Source organism: Maniola hyperantus, chromosome 6, assembly GCF_902806685.2.
Source record: "Maniola hyperantus chromosome 6, iAphHyp1.2, whole genome shotgun sequence".
Classification (NCBI taxonomy): Eukaryota; Metazoa; Arthropoda; class Insecta; order Lepidoptera; family Nymphalidae; genus Maniola; species Maniola hyperantus.
The window spans coordinates 10,151,714-10,171,239 of NC_048541.1; the positions used below are offsets into that span (position 1 = coordinate 10,151,714).

Here is a 19,526-nt window from a genome sequence, read left to right on the forward strand (position 1 = left end):
GTGAGCGAGCATTAACCAATCCGAGATGATTGCGATCGTGACATTGTAGCTGTCAAACAACCGCGATAGGGCCAAGCTGCAAGCTGACCATAGACAGTAGAATAAGAAGCCACTGTTGGAGCCCTGTTGGTGCCACTGACCTCTAGTAATACAAGTACGCTAGACTTGTGATTGCGAATCTGTTCTTGAAGCAACTTGATTTTCGCCATTTTGGTGCGGATTTATTACTAGCCTCCTATACTTAATATTATAAATGCGAAAGTGTTTGTCTGAAAGTTTGTTTGTCCTTCCTTCACGCCCTAACTAAGCAACTTATCAACTTGATTTTTGGCATAGAGATAGTTGAAAGGACGGAGAGCAGGTACATAGGTTACATTTTAACCCGGGAAATCAGGAGTTCCCAAACGATTAAAAAGAATCTAAATCTACGAAGTCGTCTATCTAAACGTCGAAGTCGTGGGCGTCAGCTAGTAATCAACAATTTAACAAACATTGGTTAACCAACTTGTTTGCGTTAAATTAGTAGATGCTGTACAAAATGAAGTTGAAACGGGTGTAGTTGCAGAAAACGCTAAAACTCTAAGTTCACCAGCTTCAGAAAATTGTATAGCATTGCTTATTCTTAATCCAGTAGAAGTATAACCTGGGGTTTGTGGGTCTCCGGTAATGGGATTAAAAGTACCACACCTAGTTTTTGCCAAAATACACGATGATACATTAGTATAAAATCGTACATTATCACTATCTAGTGTAATGTTAACACCAGTTCGAGCTTCTCTCGTGCATTGTGTTATCTGAAAATGAAAATTATGTCTAATAATAATTACTTGCATTTATAGGACTAATATTAGTTATGGAGCAAAATGCACCTACCTACGTACCGAAACCGATAATTAATGAATATATTATGCATGAAATCATTATGAAATATGCTTACCGTTAAGTATTAATTACCTACTCTTTCAATATTATTTTTAACTTGATAAAGTTTCAAAATTTGGTTTTTACCTGTTATCTCGCTAATCAGTCCTCCCTGTGTTAGCGATAATAAACATAGATTTTTTTACTTTTATAAAATACCGAAGGTCTGGCACGCACTGGCTCACTCTCTATTAATAAGTACTGCGGCCCAAACTTACCAAATTAATAGAATTAGTTCTTCGTAAACAACGCACGAAATCACAGTAGCCCATATAGCAACCAGACGGTTGAACATTTAATGCCGATGTTGATAAAGCCTAAAAATACAATTTAATAACATTTATTTGAAACTTTGAGGATATCACTCAAGAATATACTACTAGCCAAACAACAAGACTTGACTGGAAGTAAAATTATGTAAAGAAATTACCTAAATAGTTTTTTTAAATTCATTATAGGTAGAGGCGCGCGCTTGACCACGATCACACCTGATGGGAAGTGATGATGTGGCCTAAGATGGGACGCGTTTGCCTAGAAGGTGCCGATTCACTTTTGTTTTAAAGATACCCTACTTACTTACAATACTTGTTTAAAATATTAATTCCTGTAATAAGGTCTTATAACATAAAAAGCAGATTTTAAAAATGTAACCATACTAGAATAAACCTCTACTTTCAAAAAAATCTTAGTTTTATAAGTTCTAGGATAAAGTTACCTTACCATTAAGTTTGTAGCACAACTTGCATACGATGTGTTCGTGAAATACTGTACCGCACAAACACTTAATGCATTTAGTTCTTGTGGTCCCTATAAAAAGAACGTAATTTTAAAAATATGCGTAATATACTGTATTTTGATTCAAAAATTTAAATTATTTAATTGATTCGCTACCTCTGACATTGATGTAACTCGAGAAAAACAAGCAATACAGGCATCACGTAGTGTTACATTAGTAGGCTGGGCTGTACTACAGGCTAGATTGAGTAAGTTTTGTAGTTTTACTCTAAAATATAAGAATTTTTAAAGTTATTAATTATTATTTACCAGTTAATAAAAATAAAAGCAAAATAATAAGACTTGCCCATTTGATGGACAAAGTGCAGCGATTTTTTGAGATTTCCATTGAAGTAATTTATTTTTCACATCACTTAGATCAAAAATTCCATTTGTAGATGCACCTGCCTAGAAAGCATAAAAAATACATTTTATTTCTTAAGAAACCACTTAATGCGGGTATCATTATGATTATGAAGTAATCAAAGTATCTGACCTCGCTAAAATTTAGCAAGTTTTGATTCTTCCATTGCAAAATATTTTTTTGCACCTCATTAAGATCTATAAATGAGCCATATATCCCAATCTGTTGAAAATAATAGAAACGTGAAGAATGTTATACATTATACCTATATTCTCTTCATAAAAATATTCTGAGGACTAGTAAAAAAGTGATTGATTTATACTTACGATAAGCGTGATCAAGATCCCGTAATTAATTTTTTCCAACATTTTTGCAGAACTATTCTATCTAGGCGTTACTTTAGAATGTTTGATCGTAATAGAAATAAAAGTTTATAGACAGTTGAACAACAAAATTTCACATTTCGCAATATAAAATGGATAGGAAAAGGTGATAGCGAAATAAACATAATTATACTATGTACATATTATTATACGTATATATTGTATACTCATACATTTTAAAAATAATATTCATACATTTTTATACTTGGTTCCGCAGTTTCAAGATTTTACCACCTGCTAATTTTATTATTTGCAATGGCAAATAATAAATCAAGTAAGTTGATCGCTAAATATTCGGGAGGTCAGAGGTTCAACTCCGGGCAACTTTAATTTTTCGGAGCAAAACAAGCAATTAAAATATATCACTTGCTTTAAAACGGTAAATAAAAACTTCGTGACTTGTCTAAGTGTTTTTACGGTTAAAGAGATCTTTATTATCACTTAGAATATAGAATTCACTTACATGAGAACTTATCTATGTATTAAACAACAGGTATGTTATTCACAAATTTGGTTCTTGTATGTTGTTGTTCATAATGTTCTCAAAGGTGTGTGAAGTCTACCAATAAACACTTGGCCAGCGTGGTGGACTCGTGCTTAGTAGTGAGCCAGCGATGGGTTAATGATGATGATGAATCACGTAAAAATTACTGTAACAACGTAAGTAGGTACTTATAGTTTTTTTATGATAAAACTACGGAATCCTAAATTGTTCGACACTAACCGCGGTACAAACGATTAACACTCTATTCATGTTCATTACACCGTAAATTTAAGAGCTAAATACAAAAGTGTAACCATGTTACACGTTATTACAGTACAAAATGTTTTATAGCTCAAAGCAAGCGCATTATTAGTATCGGAAACACCAGGATGTCCAATTCTGGCGATTTCTCTAATAAGTGGTGCATTTAGCATCGTTGATGAAACAAAGAACTCGGGGTCAATACGGGGTCACCATACGAGAAAAAAAACCGGCCAAGTGCGAGTCAGGCTCGCTCACCGAGGGTTCCGTAGTACAGTCGCATTTTTTCGACATTTTGCACGATAAATCAAAAACTATGATTCATAAAAATAAATAAAAATATGTTTTAGAATCCACAGGTGAAGCTTTTTCATGTGATACCCCACTTGATAATATAGTTATGTTAGTTCGAAAATTGAAAATGCTAATTATTAGATTATGACCACAATTTAATTTTTTTTGTGTGATGTGACCACAAATTCACAGTTTTCAGATTTTTCCCTAAAGCCAGCTATAAGATCTACCTACCTGCCAAATTTCATGATTCTAGCTCAACGGGAAGTACCCTGTAGGTTTCTTGACAGACAGACGGACAGACAGACAGACAGACAGGCAGACAACAAAGTGATTCTATAAGGGTTCCGTTTTTTCTTTTGAGGTACGGAACCCTAAAAATCTAATAAATATGTATAAAAAAGATAATATTTTTTAGGAATAGAAAAATGTTAATTTCAGTTTATTATCTACCTATATATATGTATAAAAAAGGAAAAGGTGAGATATGTTGTGGCCGTATGGTAATAATTAAATGCGGCAACGGTGAAAGATGTTTATTGAGAGCCGTCTTATGATCTACTCTCGCTTATGGACTAACAATACTAATAAAGAAATCTTACATACTATTGTCTTAATCGTATTGCTTAACTACCTAACCTACATAATTTTGCATCACCTCTCTTTCAATCCGATGTGCAGGCAACCTAATTCGATATATTGAGGAGTTGCATTTTTATGTTACTTAAACTGACAATTCGTACATATTACAACTCCCCTGAAAATGTATGCGGTTACCCCTCCCCTTAAAAGAAAAAAAATGTTAGACGCTACATCGAATTAGAAGAAAAGATGATGACAATCACAAAAATAAAATCTAATGCTAAATAAAATTAAAATTATGTAAGGAAACATTTTTTTTTATCGTTACTTCCTGTGCTCAAGTGCAATTTATCTTATCTCTTGCTTCGTATGGGCATACTTTCAACTTTACTTATAAATAGAAAAATCGTTATCTATTAAGTGCAAAGTCAAGGATTTAACTTTTACAAAAGTTTCGAAAAATCTCATCATAATAAAATAATCTCAAAATAGCATCATAGGTATTAGATAGGTATGTATTTATTTATTTATTTTTATTTTCCACACAAACAGAAAAAACACAATATTGGTTTCTTCGTGCTCGTAAGCGCTTGGCGGCTTGTCTGAGCACTGCTCATTCCTCTGTAGTCTTATACTTACATACATACTATACATACTATTAATGTAGGTAGTATAAGCTGAGGTATCGATTTCACAAATCGACTTCAAAAGATTCTTTGACCTATCAAATCGTCGTCATCATAAGTATACAGCTGTCGTATAGCATCGTCGTAAGACGGTAAATATAAGGTTTCTATTCTATAACCCATAATAATACCTATTATTAAGTAAACATCTCAGGTATTCATATTTCCTGGACAGTCAAAATAAATCTCTCCTAGTCTTCATCTTCCTTTCAAGTTACTTCTTCACATAATACAAATAAATAAACAAATCAACAAACGCGGCGCGTACTCTCCTAATAAATATTTAACATAACATGCTTGCAAGCATTTTTCATAAGACTTATAGTCTTCATCAAACTTATTTCTTTCAATAAGTATTTAAATAACATTCAACTTTTCATTAATAATTCTAGGTCTTTCACTAACACCAGCGCGGTAGATAATGATCAAGAGTCTAGACATATATATAGTTGAATGAGGAGGTACTAAATATGCGCAAAACATCGCGTCCAAACAAATAAATAACAATCATCTTCCTACGTCAGTATGTCTCAATCCCAAAATAAATATTGTATATTTTATACCTATAGCACTTCTACAGCCGAAGGGTGATCAAGCCTTTGGTTTGCAGAGTCCTAATTTGTCAAAGCCGGGTATAGTCTTATATCGTCAAAACTAGCGCGAAACTAGACGAAAAACGTCTGTAGGGGAAAAATTCTCCTTATTTCATATTCATTTCCTTGTATTTGCAAATTGCATCTCGAGCAAAACCATTGTCTCGTATAACAATACAAAATGTTCGGGTACGCGTGTGTCGTTGACCACGCGATGACACCGTTATAATTCTCTGAATTATTATAGTTCGATTTTAACACCGAATATTTACGAAAGAAGTAAGTACCTACTTATTCATTTATTAATTATTATCTATTATTAGTTTAAACTATCCTACACACTATATAAAATCTTACAAATAAAGTACGAATGGAACTTATTAGTAGATAGTGGAGCAAGTATTATTTATTATTAAAAAACCAATATTCACCTAACCTACGTACAAAATTAAATTATCTACCCAAGAGAAAAAAAAAATTATAATTGCTACATATTTTACCTATTTGCCCATTACGAGAGATAAATTGCACTTACTTTAACTGTTAGCGACGCATTTCAATAGTCAATTTCGTGACCGCCGTGTAGTCGCCGTCGTCATCAGGACTGGTTTTGGTCATCAGGTCTGGAGGTCTGGAGTCTGCGCCTCTTCTTTCTTCTTGGTGGGCCGGGAAAACCCTGGACTCCTCGAACTGGGCCGGGAATACCCTGGACACCTCCTAGTTGTGGCCGGGATAACCCTGGACGCACGATGATGCTGGGCCGATCAATGAAGCTTGAGATGTCTTCTGTTCATTATGGATTCAATTTTTTGGCTTATTTCTTGATATTAGTGTTTCTTGATTTTTAATACAGGACGTCGAATTAGTTTCTTCTTTTTGTTCTAGCTAAGTCTTGAATATTCTTTTGAAAATTGTGTAGTCTTCTTCTTGATCGGTGCCCAGCCGGTGCACGCACTTAGATTAGGCATGCACCGACTGGCAAGGGTCGCCATGAGATATGTTGTGGCCGTATGGTAATAATTAAATGCGGCAACGGTGAAAGATGTTTATTGAGAGCCGTCTTATGATCTACTCTCGCTTATGGACTAACAATACTAATAAAGAAATCTTACATACTATTGTCTTAATCGTATTGCTTAACTACCTAACCTACATAATTTTGCATCACCTCTCTTTCAATCCGATGTGCAGGCAACCTAATTCGATATATTGAGGAGTTGCATTTTTATGTTACTTAAACTGACAATTCGTACATATTACAAAGGTGACTGACAAGTGACTGACTGACTGATCTATCAACGCACAGCTCAAACCACTGAACGGATCGGACTGAAAATTTGCACGAAGATAGCTATTATGACGTAGGCATCCGCTAAGAAAGGATTTTTAAAAGAAAGTGAAATACATAGGTTAATTTTAACTATGTCCCAGAAAATCAAAAAGTTCCCACGGGATTTTAACTAAAATCCACGCGTATGAACTCGCAAGCATCAGCTCTTATATTATTATGTTTGTTAAGTGCTAGATGCTGTAAAGACGCTTTCGCCATTTCGGTACGCTCGGTGGGTCGCTTAAAGTATGCGCTGTGGACACACCTTATCCAGCAGCGTACTCTATTTACGTTAACATCTGTGATAAATGAAAGATTGAGCAAAACCAAAGCATAGACAATACCTAGACCCACTAAAGCCTAACCCATGTGACGCTATGTAGGAGCCATATAGGGATGTCGAAAGTGCCAAAAAGTATATATCGTATCGATATATTTTAAATGTATCAATATCGATTTCAATATATTGAACAAAAAATATATCAACATACCGATGTATCGGTAAGATTTTTAAGAATTATGGATTCTAAATTAATAATAGTGTATTTTGTCTAGGCTAGCCTATTAAATAAATATTCAAAGTCAAATGAGTCATGTATGCCATACTTTTTAGGGTTCCGTAACCGAAGGATACCAACGGACCCTATTACCAAGCCTTCACTGTCCGTTCATCTGTCTGTCAGCGTGCTGTATCTCATGAAATGTAATAGTTAAAAGTAAGTATTTCTATTGCCACTATTAATAAATAAATATTAAAAAAACCGGCCAAGTGCGAGTCAGACTCGCGCACCGAGGGTTCCATACTTTTTAGACATTTTGCACGATAAATCAAAAACTATTATGCATAAAAATAAAAATAAGTTTGTTTTAGAATGGTACTGATTCTGAGCACAACCTAATGTTAGAGTTTTCGCATCCTGTTCTTACTAATATGAAAAGGACAGACGCAGTTTGACAGTTTTAAATTAAATTTTTAGATGGTAAAACCCGTGATTTTAGTGCACAGTCGCGAGTCTACTGTTTAAATTTGTAGCGTGCACTAAAATTTAGAGTCTTTAAATGTAAAGTTCATGTTCTGTCCCTTTTTAGCATTGTTAAAAAGAAAATAATGCAGATACTCTAAATTTAGTTTAGAGAAAGACAACGGAATCGGTGCCAATGTACAGGCAAAACCCTTTTATATGATACCCCACTTGGTATAGTAATCTTACTTTTAAAGTTGAAAATACTAATTATTTCTTCATGAACACATTTTTACTTTTTTTGTGATGTAGTTAACGACAAATTCACGGTTTCCAGATTTTTTCCTTCATAGATGGTAATAGCACTAAGCACCCAACTTGTTTCTTGCTTTTTAGTTTGGTTTATTTTAAATAGGTACATCGTCAGATTACAATTCTTTTTTTTTTATTTTTCTGTAGTCGGGTTATAGTTTTTAACTTTTTTTTTTGATTATGTTTTCGATATTTGATATTTTATATCGATATTTTGACATATTATATCGAAATATTATAAAATATTGATGTAGGTATCGAAAACACAATATCAATACATAAGATAAAATCGTAGATAGAGTAATAAAGGTAGATACAGGAACGTTTGCTTTCTCATTCACTCTAAAAAGAGAGGACAGATAAATTTACTAATGTGATAAACAGAGACGCAGCTAACCTATTTTTTCTCCCTTATCGTGTCTTAAGATAAAAACCACTTTGATATACTTTTAACATACTTTTAATCACTGTTTCTTATATAATTAATTTACAAGTCGGTACAATGAACTATTCATATCCCAAGCGTCCCATAGAGTCTAGAGTCTAGTCAAAACCATAGACCCCACGCGAATGTCAGAGCGTGTTAGGCCGTGTCCAGACTTCCAACAGTCCATCTAACACACTATCAGCAATCGACCTAACACGTGTAACCGGTTTTTTTCAAGAATACATACAAGGAATGCGACTTTAGTTGCAAAACAAACCATGAGAATTCGTGGCGTAATTGTATTTCTCTTTAGTTATTTACTTGTTTTCACATAAAAAACGTTTAATACAAATATTGTTGATCGGTTAATACAAATATTGACTAACTACTAAACAATGGTAATAATTGTCTTGTTATTCATCGTTACGTCGTGCTATCGCTATCTCATACGCGGTTACACAGTACTTCAATCTACCTTTATTACTCTATCTACGGATAAAATATACCCCGTACAAGAAAGGACTCTCTGGGGTAACCGAGAATTGGCCAATTAAAGATGACCTCTGTTGATTTAAATTGCTTTTGTCATTTTGTATCGATATATCGATATTTTTAGACTATGTTTTTCGTCAAGCCTAACGTCAAGCCAAGTCGATGACCCAGCCCAGCGTCCAGCCCCTGCCCAAGCTAACCAAAGCCAATAAATGAATTTAGTTATTTAATTTTGATTTTGTGCGTGTTACATGGTGAGAAGTGAAATAGTTTCAGAATAATTTTATTTTTCTTTTATTTTTATCCTTATAATGATTGAAGGAAAGGCAAATGTAAGTATTTATAGGTGCTATGAATTGTTTATTTTAATACAAATACCTTTTTTATAGTAATGACTATGTGAAAATATTAAGGTAACCTTATTTTTTTAGGAACTACCGGACTTTCAAGTGTTTCAGACAGTAATAAAATACTGTTTATTCATTATAATTGTTCCAGTGTTATCGTTCTTCGTTGTGAAGATTTTGATATTCGACAGTATATTACGTTTAGAGGCTGTAACGAGCAGCGTGTATTCGGCAGTGGTAGCTGTGGTCGTATTGCATGTGTCGCTAGCTCTCTACATTTATAGAGCGTATAGCGAAACTGACAAAGCGCCAGTTAAACCTGTCAAGAAAGATTAAACTATTTATATACCTGTACTCAATTAGTTGCTAAGCCAAAATGGACAATCTACCCATGAAAGGTGAACTTCTTCAAGTTTACACCAAGAACTGTGATGTAGTCGAAGGCAGATTCCATAGTATGACTAATGATAAATCAAAAATATCTCTCTATAAAGTCAAAGAGTTGCCTCAGACAGAGCCAAATGAGAATATTTGCCACTACTATGAACCAGAAATAAGGAATATTGTGAAACTTAAAGAGCCAGGTGAACAAACATTTTTAAAGATTTCACAAAAAGAATATGAGGATATTATAAAGTTATCGAAGAAGTATGTTTACATCAACCAAGTAGATCATGTCTACCATGAAGCTATGGAGGAAATAAATCCGTATAACTACATAGCCGTAAGCACGGATGGTGCAAACATGGGGCGTAAATGTAAAATGCCTTTCCTTGTTATATCTACACCTCAACAGATATACATTTTCGACATTCATGTAATGCAATATCGTGGTTTTGACGCTGGTCTCAAAAAAATGCTGGAAAGTGAAAGCCCAAAAAAGATTATCCATGATAGTAGAAAGTTATCAGACTGCTTGTTTCACAAACATAACATCAAGTTGAATTCCGTGTTTGATACTCAGGTAAGTCTTCATTAAAAATATAATAAGTATATGCACTGTATTACTGCATTTCAATTTTGGCATTGTTCATTTTCGGCATTGTGCTTGTTTAGTATTTTCAATTTTGCATAAGTAATCTCTCACTATCGGATTACACTCACTATTGCAAATTGCCACAATTTTATTTTGGCTTTTAGCATTATGCATCTAAACAACCTAATCATGGCAGAAGGAATTCAAGACTTGTATTTGAAATCCTTCATTTCAGATTTTAATGAAGTATAATATCATTTCAGGTTGGAGATCTCATCATCACAAAGAACAAGACAGGACGCATTGTAACACATGTAAAAACATTGGCAGAATGTCTCAATACTTATCTTGGTTTAAAACATAACACTATTGAAGAGAAAGTAAGTTTCCAATAATCACAATGCAAGTGACTTGCCAGAGCTGAAGTCAGCTCTGGCAAGTCAATTGCAAATGGTGTGTCAATAAAGTTTACATAAGTATGTATGCTTTTTTGCCAGCGGACACTTGCACAACAATAATGTTTAATTTTGTTAAATAACTTTCCTAATGACTTAGTTTTATTATTAATTTTTAATTTGTATTTGCAGCTGGATTTAGTGCAATGCACTGAACGACCACTGGCAACAGCCATCAAGGAAACTCTTGCGAAGAACATTTGCTTCTTACATCGTCTCTCAGAAATGATCAACGATGAAATGATGCTGCCTTTTTTAAGGGGAGTGGAATGCTACGTAGAATCCCTCAGATCGGTCGATGATTTCAAAGCATGGGAGCTATGCGGCAAGCAGTATCAAATACCAAAGGATTTTAAGAGTGCAATTGAGTATTAACATTCCACAATAAATTTTAGAAGTAGGCTTTTTTTTTTGCCCCTCATTTAAAAACATACTTCAAGGTAAAATTAGCTTATTTTTTCAGTTCTAAATCAACAGGGTGGAAATCACAAATATCTGCAGATGCTTAATTTCTTCATGGACATTTAAACAATAATAATTTGTATTCAATTTACATAGCATAATAATTATTAATCATAATCTGCTCTAATTATTATCTAATCTAATATGGGTTTGTGAGCAAGTTCTTATAATCAAAATATGAAGCTATTGCATTATTTTGTTGTCATTTAATTCACCAGGCGGCTTAGCTTCAAAATACCAGAATAATTTTTTTAATTGTTACATACTATAATAGAAAAAACCGGTCAAGTCCGAGTCAGACTCGCGCACCGAGAGTTCCGTACTGAATAAGAAAAGCGGTAAGAATCACTTTCGGTAATGAACCGCAAAACTAACTTCGTTTGTAGAGGTTTATTGTTAATATCGCTAAAACTATGATAATAATTAGATCATTGATTTAATTTTTCCTGTAAAATATACATAAACTTCTATTGACCATAATTATTTCAGATTTTTCGATTGGTAAACTTTGAAGATAAAGAGGGAGCTATAGGTTGACAGACAGACAACAAAGTGATCCTATAAGGATTCGTTTATTCCTTTGAGGTACGGAACCCTAAAACAACCTATTATTTATTATCATTCCAAAAAAATCTTTATGTGATTAATGCTTTGAATGTGACATACTTTATCTAAATTAATGGGAGGGGGTTACAACTCTTTATAATAATATAAGGTCGTAACCGTAAGGTATAATTCAATTCTGTATATAAGGATGAGGAGGCAGGGACAAGATCCACCCATGGACGTGTTTCCACCCTGTATATCAGCACATTTTCGCTCATATCTTCCTAGAGTAAGTAAAATAAGATTGAGATATTTTGTGAGATGGTTTTGGAGAAATTAGTAGCTATTTATTGGAGTTATATTATGGGCTTTCAATATCTAATGCTGCTTACATAGAATAAGGTAATATGTTTTGTGAAATCAATATTGTGCTTATAATAAAAGATAATGCTTCAAATCGTTTTCAATAGTATAGACAGGGATGATTACCATTACTAATTTTAAGGTTTATTATTTTACCGGTGTTAATAATGGTATCTAGATAAAGTTAATGAATGTATGGGATCATGTTTTTAACCTTAACATAACGGTACTTTGATAACACTACATAAAAATACCAGTAATACCGTCCAATGCTAAGGTTGCTTACATAAAGAACTAGGTTTCTGGTACCGACAGATCGGTGCGAGTAAATTAGCCCCATATGATGAGCTCTCACAGAAACGGGTAATATGTATCAGTACCCTTATTATAAATGCGAAAGTGTGTTTGTTTGTTGGTTTGTCCTTCAATCACGTCGCAACGGTGCAAACACGGTGCACGGTGGTATACCACCCATGCAAAAAATCACGTAAAACTCTATGTCTATGTCTATCTATGTATGTCTTTATCTATAGATAAAGACATGGAGAGTGACATAGGCTACTTTTTATCCCGGAAAATCAAAGTTCCCACAGGATTTTAAAAAACCTAATTTCATGCGGACGAAGTCGCGGGCATCAGGCTAGTAAGAGAATATAAGTCTATTTTACCCGCACTGACCTGTCAGTCCTGGAAAGTGGAAACCTGCTTCTTTATGTAAGCACCCTTAAGCGTCATCTCCACGGACGAGAGAATCTCTCATATGTCAATCTCCAGGGTGCTATAATATCGCCCACGATAGTAAGTCGAACTCGTTGCAATTCCCTCGGCCGTGGAGACTGCGCCTAACAGTAGTAGTAGTAGGTAATGTTCATAGGTAGGCTCTTATATATCTAGGCGTAGGATCGGAAATAGTGCAACAACTGAAACCATGTTAAATATTTATTCCAATATACATATTATATACAAAAATAGCATTAACAAATTACGTTACGTGCTCAAGAAACCTGTTGGGATAAAAAGCGAGTCCTTCAATGGACTCGTCTCGGCAGGCAAGGCCGAGGCGCTCAGTGGTGAACAGGCGCTCGCGTGCGAGCAGGACGGAAACATTGTCTAGCTGAGACAGCTTTTCTGGAGTTAGGTTCCCAACTTCTTCAAGCTGAAACAAGATTTATACACTAAAATATTTAAATACAGAGTTGGGCTTCCAGTCTAGCTGGATCCTACTTAAATTATTAAGAACCATTTGCACAAGGACAGTTAAACCAAAGTTCACGACAGTTAGGGAACTTCTAACAAAACGTCGAGGTTTCGACGTCACTGTCAGGCGTCAAATGTTAAATTTCATGTCAAAAGTACGATTTTAGTCCTTATTTTAAAGTTGAACCAAGGTTGAACCGTACTTTTGACTTGCCAGATGACCCATAGAGTTGAAATGGCGCGTGAGAACTGGATTTTTTTTACGGATTATACCTATGTAATGCTGTCACTTTTTGGCAAAAGCATAACGCGGTTGCCAAAAGCGACAGAATTAAAAGAACCTGTCCTAGTGTAAGTGGGCCTAAGTAATCAAAAACTTAATCCCAGTAAGTACTAGGACTCTTAAAAATTACCACTCTTCAAACTTAATTTTTTTTTAAATATTGTTCTAAGATTGTTTCATATTACGTCATATCTGCCATATTGGATTTGCACACTAATATTATAGCGTCTTAGCCTGCCAAACTATGTTTAATTATATTTTTATGTGTTTATCCTAGGTTTATAGGACATAAACTATGTATATATTTTTGTTAATTATTAGTAAAGACATTTTTCAAACAAACAAACACTAATATTATAAAAGCGAAAGTTTGTATTTTTGTTTGTTACTCCACGCAAAAACTACTAGACGGATTTGGCTGAAATTTGGAATGCAGATAGATTATACCCTGGATCAACACATACCCTTGATTAACACGATAGCTCATTTATTTATCAAAATATAGAGTAATTTAAAGTTAAGGCAATATGGAGACACTGATGAACCGCCTAAACTGAATAAATATACATATTACTTAATATCACAGCCCTCCTTAATTGGGTAAAAAAAAATTACCAGTTCTCTAGTAGATTTAGCTACTTCTTCATCTTGGTGACTGTTCAGCTGAAGCACGCAGGCGCCGCTCGGGAACTTTCGCAAGGACATCGGGGCACCGATTGATTGTAACAACCTTTGTACAAACAGATGATACAGTTAGTAGATTGAAGTAAGTAAAGAGCTTGGTAGGTCGATTCCGTAAAACCTGTATCAATCATCATTACAATCGCAATTGTTGTGATTGGCTGAATTTGTGCTATTCTTGTTGCAACAATGCGTTATAGTGAGCGAGCGTCAACCAATCAGAGGTGACTGCGCAATAGACGACAGTGGAGAGGTGTCGCCGCAAAGGTTCTTTCATTATGCCACTACCCTATCCACGGATAGAAGTTTGTATAGCGCTCTCTCTGTTATGTTATCCCATACAAATGATAGAGGCAAAAATTCAGTGGGTATTTTGAGTCACTAACCAATCAAACCAAAACCAAGGTAACGTGTAGCACGTTGTATTAGTCGGAACCTTTCTTTTTACTTACATCAATGATTAATTTAATCAAGTATACTAAACTTATTGTTATTTATTATCAGTACCCTTATTATAAATGCGAAAGTGTGTTTATTTGTTGGTTTGTCCTTCAATCATGTCGCAACGGAGCGACGGATTGACCTGATTTTTTGCATAGATATAGTTAAAGATCTGGAGAGTGACATAGGCTACATTTTATCCCGGAAAACAAGAGTTCCCACGGGATTTTTAAAAAACCTAATTCCACGCGGACGAAATCGCGGGCATCAGCTAGTGTTCAATAATTTAAAGAAATCTTACTTGCAAGCATTGAGTAAATCTTCAGGAGATACAAGTTCTAAACCTCTTGCTCTATTTACTCGACACCATACATCAGCTAAAGACATAATGCCACCGCAATCCTGAAAGTAAACAATAAAAATACATATGTATTATCTAAAGTACAGTACTAAATATTATGCACAAGGTTTTATGGGGTTGGGGTTGTAGATGTAAATGATAAGAAATACTGATTACGACTCGTGGCGACCTCGCACCGGAAAGCGCAGCTTTGCCAGACCCCCACAGACATGACATCAAACGAATCGCAGGGAGCTGCTGGATTCAGGCGGCGCAAGAACATGGTGTATGAAAGTCCCTTCTCTACGTCCAGCAGTAGACTATCGTTTGACGAGGATGATGACAAGATAGTACAATTCAAACATTAATGGCCTGAGTTAGTCATATTTAAATTTTTGACAGTACCTAACCATCTAATTAATATACTTAGTACGTGATAGGTCGAGATTGCAATCGGGGTATGAGGCGGGGGGACGCCCCGCACACCCGCGCTATCCCGCACCGGGTTAGTGCGGGGCGTCCCCACCCTGATTGCGATCTCAACCTGTCGCATACTATACGCGAGATACCTACCTCGCTTCTCAATTGCCAAAGATTGCATCGATCTTTGCTTTTACTTAGGGTCACATCTAGCGGAAATTCGGCACGCGGATTGAAAAAGCTGATCGCGAGTGACTATTACACAGTATACTATAAAGTAGCGTAAATTCCGCATCAACCAGGCTGGGCGTCAAGGTTTTCCTTGCGGACGCAACACACGCGAACAGTGTTTTCATCGTCCAGATAATATGGCGCTCTCCAAATATTTTTTCGAACAGTGTTTTCTTCGTCCAGGTAATATGGCGCTCTCCAAATATTTTTTAACTCGATACATTTGAGCGGTATTTTCCGTCTGCGTAATTCAACTAGATTTGTCCCTAGCCTAATATTATTAAGGCGAAGGTTTATTTACCATTAAAACAGCCACCATCATATCCGAAATTTGTTGAGCCAGACCCATGTAGTAATCTGAATCTGACCTAAATGCATCTCTGGTAACAGGGTCATCTATACCCAAACTCATGAGGTAGGATTTGAATCGGACTGTGTCATCCTCTGATATATCTCCTTGCTTTTCCTGTAATTAAATGATTCATACTTAATCTTATAAATGCGAATCTGTATGTCTACTACCCTTTCACCAGCTCATCTGCTTAACCGATTATGACGAAATGTGGTACAGACTAGAGATAGCATCCCAGGGATCGTAGACGAAGTAGAGGCAATATTATCGTGGAAAATCTTCAGATTTAAAACTTAAATTCACGCGTCGAACTAATAACTAATAATCAAAATTTGTAGCATTTAAGCAGATCATCTGAGCAATAATTATTATCAGTGAGATGCAGGTTTACACTTCACAAACATTCATGTATCAACTGTGCATAAAAATAAATTCAGTTTTCAGAATTATACTTTAAACAAATTGCAGGGCTGTTTTAGTTGATTTTAGTCTTTAGGTACTAGTCATTTGTTAGTGATTTGTTCTTAGTATAGTACCCGGCAAACAACTTTGATCTGAAGCAGCGTAGTGGGAGTAAGTTGGCGAATCCGGGAAGCGAAAGTCGACGTATCAACCATTCGCGTGCACTCGTGGCGATTGATCAACCAATCGCGTGCACCCGCCATTCGCCAGGTAATCGCGTCGATGCCCAAGTTGTTTGCCGGGCACTGTAATCATCCCATTGCTCAAATACTGCAGTTGACAAACTTTTATCACATACAAGATTTCACCCTTGATAATATAATAATTAATAATCATTTATTATTACAAAATATAGATAAAATTATATGATGCAGCCCAGCTTTAAGTTTTAATCTGTATAAGTATTCTTGCATAAAATGTAATAAGTTTAAAGTTTACACATACCCTAATTCTATTAGAAATATTTTTTGATATAGACACCATTTCTTTCGCCTTCTCCATTAGTTTGGTTAAGTCCTGAAATGCTACGCTTATACTTTCATCTGTTGCTCTATGCTGCTCTTCTATAGACCTTTCTATGCCAACAATTCCTGAACGAATTTTAGAATTTACAGGTCTCGCAGAAGGTCTGGGAGAAGCATTTGGTGTATGTGTGGTTGGAGAGGTTGTCTGTACTGGTCTCTCCCATGCTTTACTACCAACAGCATCGCTTAATGCTTTGTAAAAGGATGCATCAATACCGTCTTTGAATGATAGTTTTATATAATGGTATAAGCTTACAACAGCAGGGCCTGGTCTTTTACCTAAAAAATAACATCACTTAAATTATTTTATAATTTTTCCAGTCAATGTAATTATTAATACATTGACAAAAATTGGATTATGAGAGCAACTCACTAATATTATAAAAGCGAAAGTGTGTCTGTCAGTCTGCTACATTTTTCTGGCCCATCTTTTTCAATGTTTAGCACATCTCGGGGATGGACAAGGCTACTTGTCCTGGGATTTTTAGAAATCTAAATAAAGTTGGGCCATTATCTATTTGGTACAGAGATAGCTTGCATCCTGGAGACAGACATAGGCTACTTTTATCCTGGAAAATCAAAGAGGTCTTACAGAATTTCTACAAAAATTAGATTCACACAAATGAAGTCACACATATCATCTAGTATCATATTTTTGTTTTAAGAATGCCTTATAAGTTGTAAACAAAAAAACATCAGTAGCACCAATGTGTTTGTAAGAGATCTGTCTTCCAATGTGCTAAGGGGGGATTTAGTAGATAAAAATCCTTCATAGCCCAATGTCTTTCCCAGGATATCGAGTAGAAAAGGATAGGTAGCAACATTTTTGGAACTGCTCAATTTCTAGTGCTGCTCACCAAATGTTCACATGGTACAGAGTATGATGTATTAGGTTCTCAATAGTCACTTACTATAGGCACCATTTACACCCTAAATAAATAGTAAAATCTTCTTTATTAACATATTTGTTATAGTGGGGTGCAAAACAAGTAGTCCAATCTGAACATGAGGCATACCACTGCACATTGTAAAAAAAAGATCTCAGCTGGGCTTGAAACCTCCATGTTGCGTGAAATTAAATTTTTTGTTATGCAATGCTATATTACTGATGGGCGATTGTGAATGACATTATTCGAATAACTCGATTTTAGAAGTCATTCAAATTATTCGGATAACCTACCAAACCATTCGAATTTGAAGAAAAGAAAAATATATAAGAATGTATTGCGCCGACTAGCAATTAAAAGTCGACTTTATTGTACAAGAAAACAGCCCAATTTAGTATGACGAAGTAAATGAATGAAATTAGTGGTTTTATTCGAATTTGTGAACTAGTGGTCGGTGTTTCTTTATTTGATTGTTATTATTAGTAGTATCAAACCATTCGATTGTTGGAACTAGTAACGAATGCTATATTTAGATACTTTACCTGGAAGAGCAGGACCTAAATGTAATATAATTCTCTTTGGACCACCCAAGCCAAAAACTCCACTATTCTCTTCTTCCATACAAAAAACATAATACAAATATAGAGAAAGGCATATGTTTCCTTTTGGGATATCCCCTGGTTTGCCCCAAAGAATTCTATGACTTGTGAGTACTACTTCTCCATCAACAAATTGAGTCTGAAAAAAAACACATTTTAAATAAAAACACCATAACATAAAACCACACGATGCCCGTCTTCTGTTTAATTAAATAATAATTCTGTTTAATTAAATTAAATATCACTTACAAATAACAAGTATTTTTTCTGGAGATCCTAGGAAATACCTTATTCCAACAGGAACATAGAGTAATATGAAATTTATGAATAATATATTAAGTAATACGATCTACCTAATGAATAGACTAGGCTATTTGTGCCAATTAAACATTTATTTACTTACCTTATCATCACCATCATATATTTTCACATTTTTGTCACGTTTAAGATATTCTTCGCCATCAAATAATCTAGCATCTATGTATTCAAATCTGTCCATTTTAGATGATTGTAAAAAATATTATATTTCTAGAACCAACACGGAAAAAAACATTGAATTTTGTGGGCAGAAGAAACAAACATTTTAAAATGAAATACACTTCGCAAAACAAAGATTCACATTTTATTTTGAGTACTTAATATAATTTCACCAGCAACGATTACTGAACCTAAATCAAACTTTTAGTTTAATTTACAGCACATTTACAGCAAAAACATAAAAATTAATAATCTTCATGAATTTTTTTATTTTTTTTATTTATTTATTTTACGGCCCTGGATACATTTTCATGAAGCATTTAAAACAACAGAGATTAAAATTAAAATTAAAAAATTCCAGCTGATTTTATTTTTAATTTTTCACCACCAACCAACCATAAATAATCAGTGTTGCCAAATAACACCAAATAATGTGCGGCCACGGCACATTCTACGAACGAGACCCTTGAAAGGTGCAAAATCCCTTAAAAATAATGTTGTAGTCTTTGAAGACAACGATGCTGCTGCGCCGCCCCCTTGCGCCTGACTTACGTAAAAAAAACCGGCCAAGTGCAAATCAGACTCGCGCACGGAGGGTTCCGTACTACAATCGTTTTT

General features: G+C 34.8%; 3 protein-coding genes across 4 annotated transcripts; 1 reads left to right on the forward strand and 2 right to left on the reverse strand.

Annotated features, from left to right (window-relative positions):
• Nucleotides 1-459: 459 nt before the first annotated feature.
• On the reverse strand, nucleotides 460-2,437 carry LOC117983228 (uncharacterized). Its single transcript, XM_069499075.1, has 7 exons — nucleotides 2,386-2,437; nucleotides 2,192-2,281; nucleotides 2,003-2,103; nucleotides 1,897-1,924; nucleotides 1,642-1,728; nucleotides 1,140-1,238; nucleotides 460-794 (listed from the first exon to the last, which is right to left on the reverse strand). The coding sequence occupies exons 1-7, from the start codon at nucleotides 2,425-2,427 to the stop codon at nucleotides 483-485; spliced, it is 759 nt and encodes a 252-aa protein (XP_069355176.1). The 5' UTR covers nucleotides 2,428-2,437; the 3' UTR covers nucleotides 460-482.
• A 6,604-nt stretch (nucleotides 2,438-9,041) lies between these two features.
• On the forward strand, nucleotides 9,042-11,044 carry LOC117983226 (piRNA biogenesis protein EXD1). Its single transcript, XM_034969715.2, has 4 exons — nucleotides 9,042-9,197; nucleotides 9,364-10,176; nucleotides 10,452-10,568; nucleotides 10,776-11,044. Exons 2-4 carry the CDS (start codon nucleotides 9,589-9,591, stop codon nucleotides 11,016-11,018), a joined length of 948 nt encoding a protein of 315 aa, XP_034825606.1. The 5' UTR covers nucleotides 9,042-9,197; nucleotides 9,364-9,588; the 3' UTR covers nucleotides 11,019-11,044.
• Nucleotides 11,045-12,935: 1,891 nt separating this feature from the next.
• Nucleotides 12,936-19,298, reverse strand: Vps36 (vacuolar protein sorting 36). 2 transcript variants are annotated; one of them, XM_069499119.1, is made up of 8 exons: nucleotides 19,082-19,298; nucleotides 18,835-18,959; nucleotides 18,375-18,570; nucleotides 16,866-17,224; nucleotides 15,909-16,073; nucleotides 14,918-15,018; nucleotides 14,110-14,224; nucleotides 12,936-13,170 (listed from the first exon to the last, which is right to left on the reverse strand). In XM_069499119.1, the coding sequence occupies exons 2-8, from the start codon at nucleotides 18,928-18,930 to the stop codon at nucleotides 12,997-12,999; spliced, it is 1,206 nt and encodes a 401-aa protein (XP_069355220.1). In that variant the 5' UTR covers nucleotides 18,931-18,959; nucleotides 19,082-19,298; the 3' UTR covers nucleotides 12,936-12,996. The 2 variants fall into 2 exon arrangements, with proteins under 2 accessions (XP_069355220.1, XP_069355221.1); XM_069499120.1 differs by having other exon boundaries at nucleotides 19,051-19,298.
• Between the last annotated feature and the right edge of the window lie 228 nt (nucleotides 19,299-19,526).

What these genes read in the sequence shown, in the direction of transcription:
- LOC117983228 (XM_069499075.1), bottom strand. Translation starts at nt 2,427, where the DNA reads ATGTTGGAAAAAATTAATTACGGGATCTTGATCACGCTTATC. An exon ending in GGATCTTGATCACGCTTATC is followed by an intron (nt 2,282 to 2,385) that starts GTAAGTATAAAT and finishes TATTTTCAACAG; the next exon opens with ATTGGGATATATGGCTCATT. An exon ending in GAACTAATTCTATTAATTTG is followed by an intron (nt 795 to 1,139) that starts GTAAGTTTGGGC and finishes TTTCATTTTCAG; the next exon opens with ATAACACAATGCACGAGAGA.
- LOC117983226 (XM_034969715.2), top strand. Translation starts at nt 9,589, where the DNA reads ATGGACAATCTACCCATGAAAGGTGAACTTCTTCAAGTTTACACCAAG. An exon ending in ATTCCGTGTTTGATACTCAG is followed by an intron (nt 10,177 to 10,451) that starts GTAAGTCTTCAT and finishes ATATCATTTCAG; the next exon opens with GTTGGAGATCTCATCATCAC. An exon ending in ATAACACTATTGAAGAGAAA is followed by an intron (nt 10,569 to 10,775) that starts GTAAGTTTCCAA and finishes TTGTATTTGCAG; the next exon opens with CTGGATTTAGTGCAATGCAC.
- Vps36 (XM_069499119.1), bottom strand. Translation starts at nt 18,930, where the DNA reads ATGGACAGATTTGAATACATAGATGCTAGATTATTTGATGGCGAAGAA. An exon ending in TGATGGTGGCTGTTTTAATG is followed by an intron (nt 15,019 to 15,908) that starts GTAAATAAACCT and finishes GTTTACTTTCAG; the next exon opens with GATTGCGGTGGCATTATGTC. An exon ending in GATTTACTCAATGCTTGCAA is followed by an intron (nt 14,225 to 14,917) that starts GTAAGATTTCTT and finishes GTTTGTACAAAG; the next exon opens with GTTGTTACAATCAATCGGTG.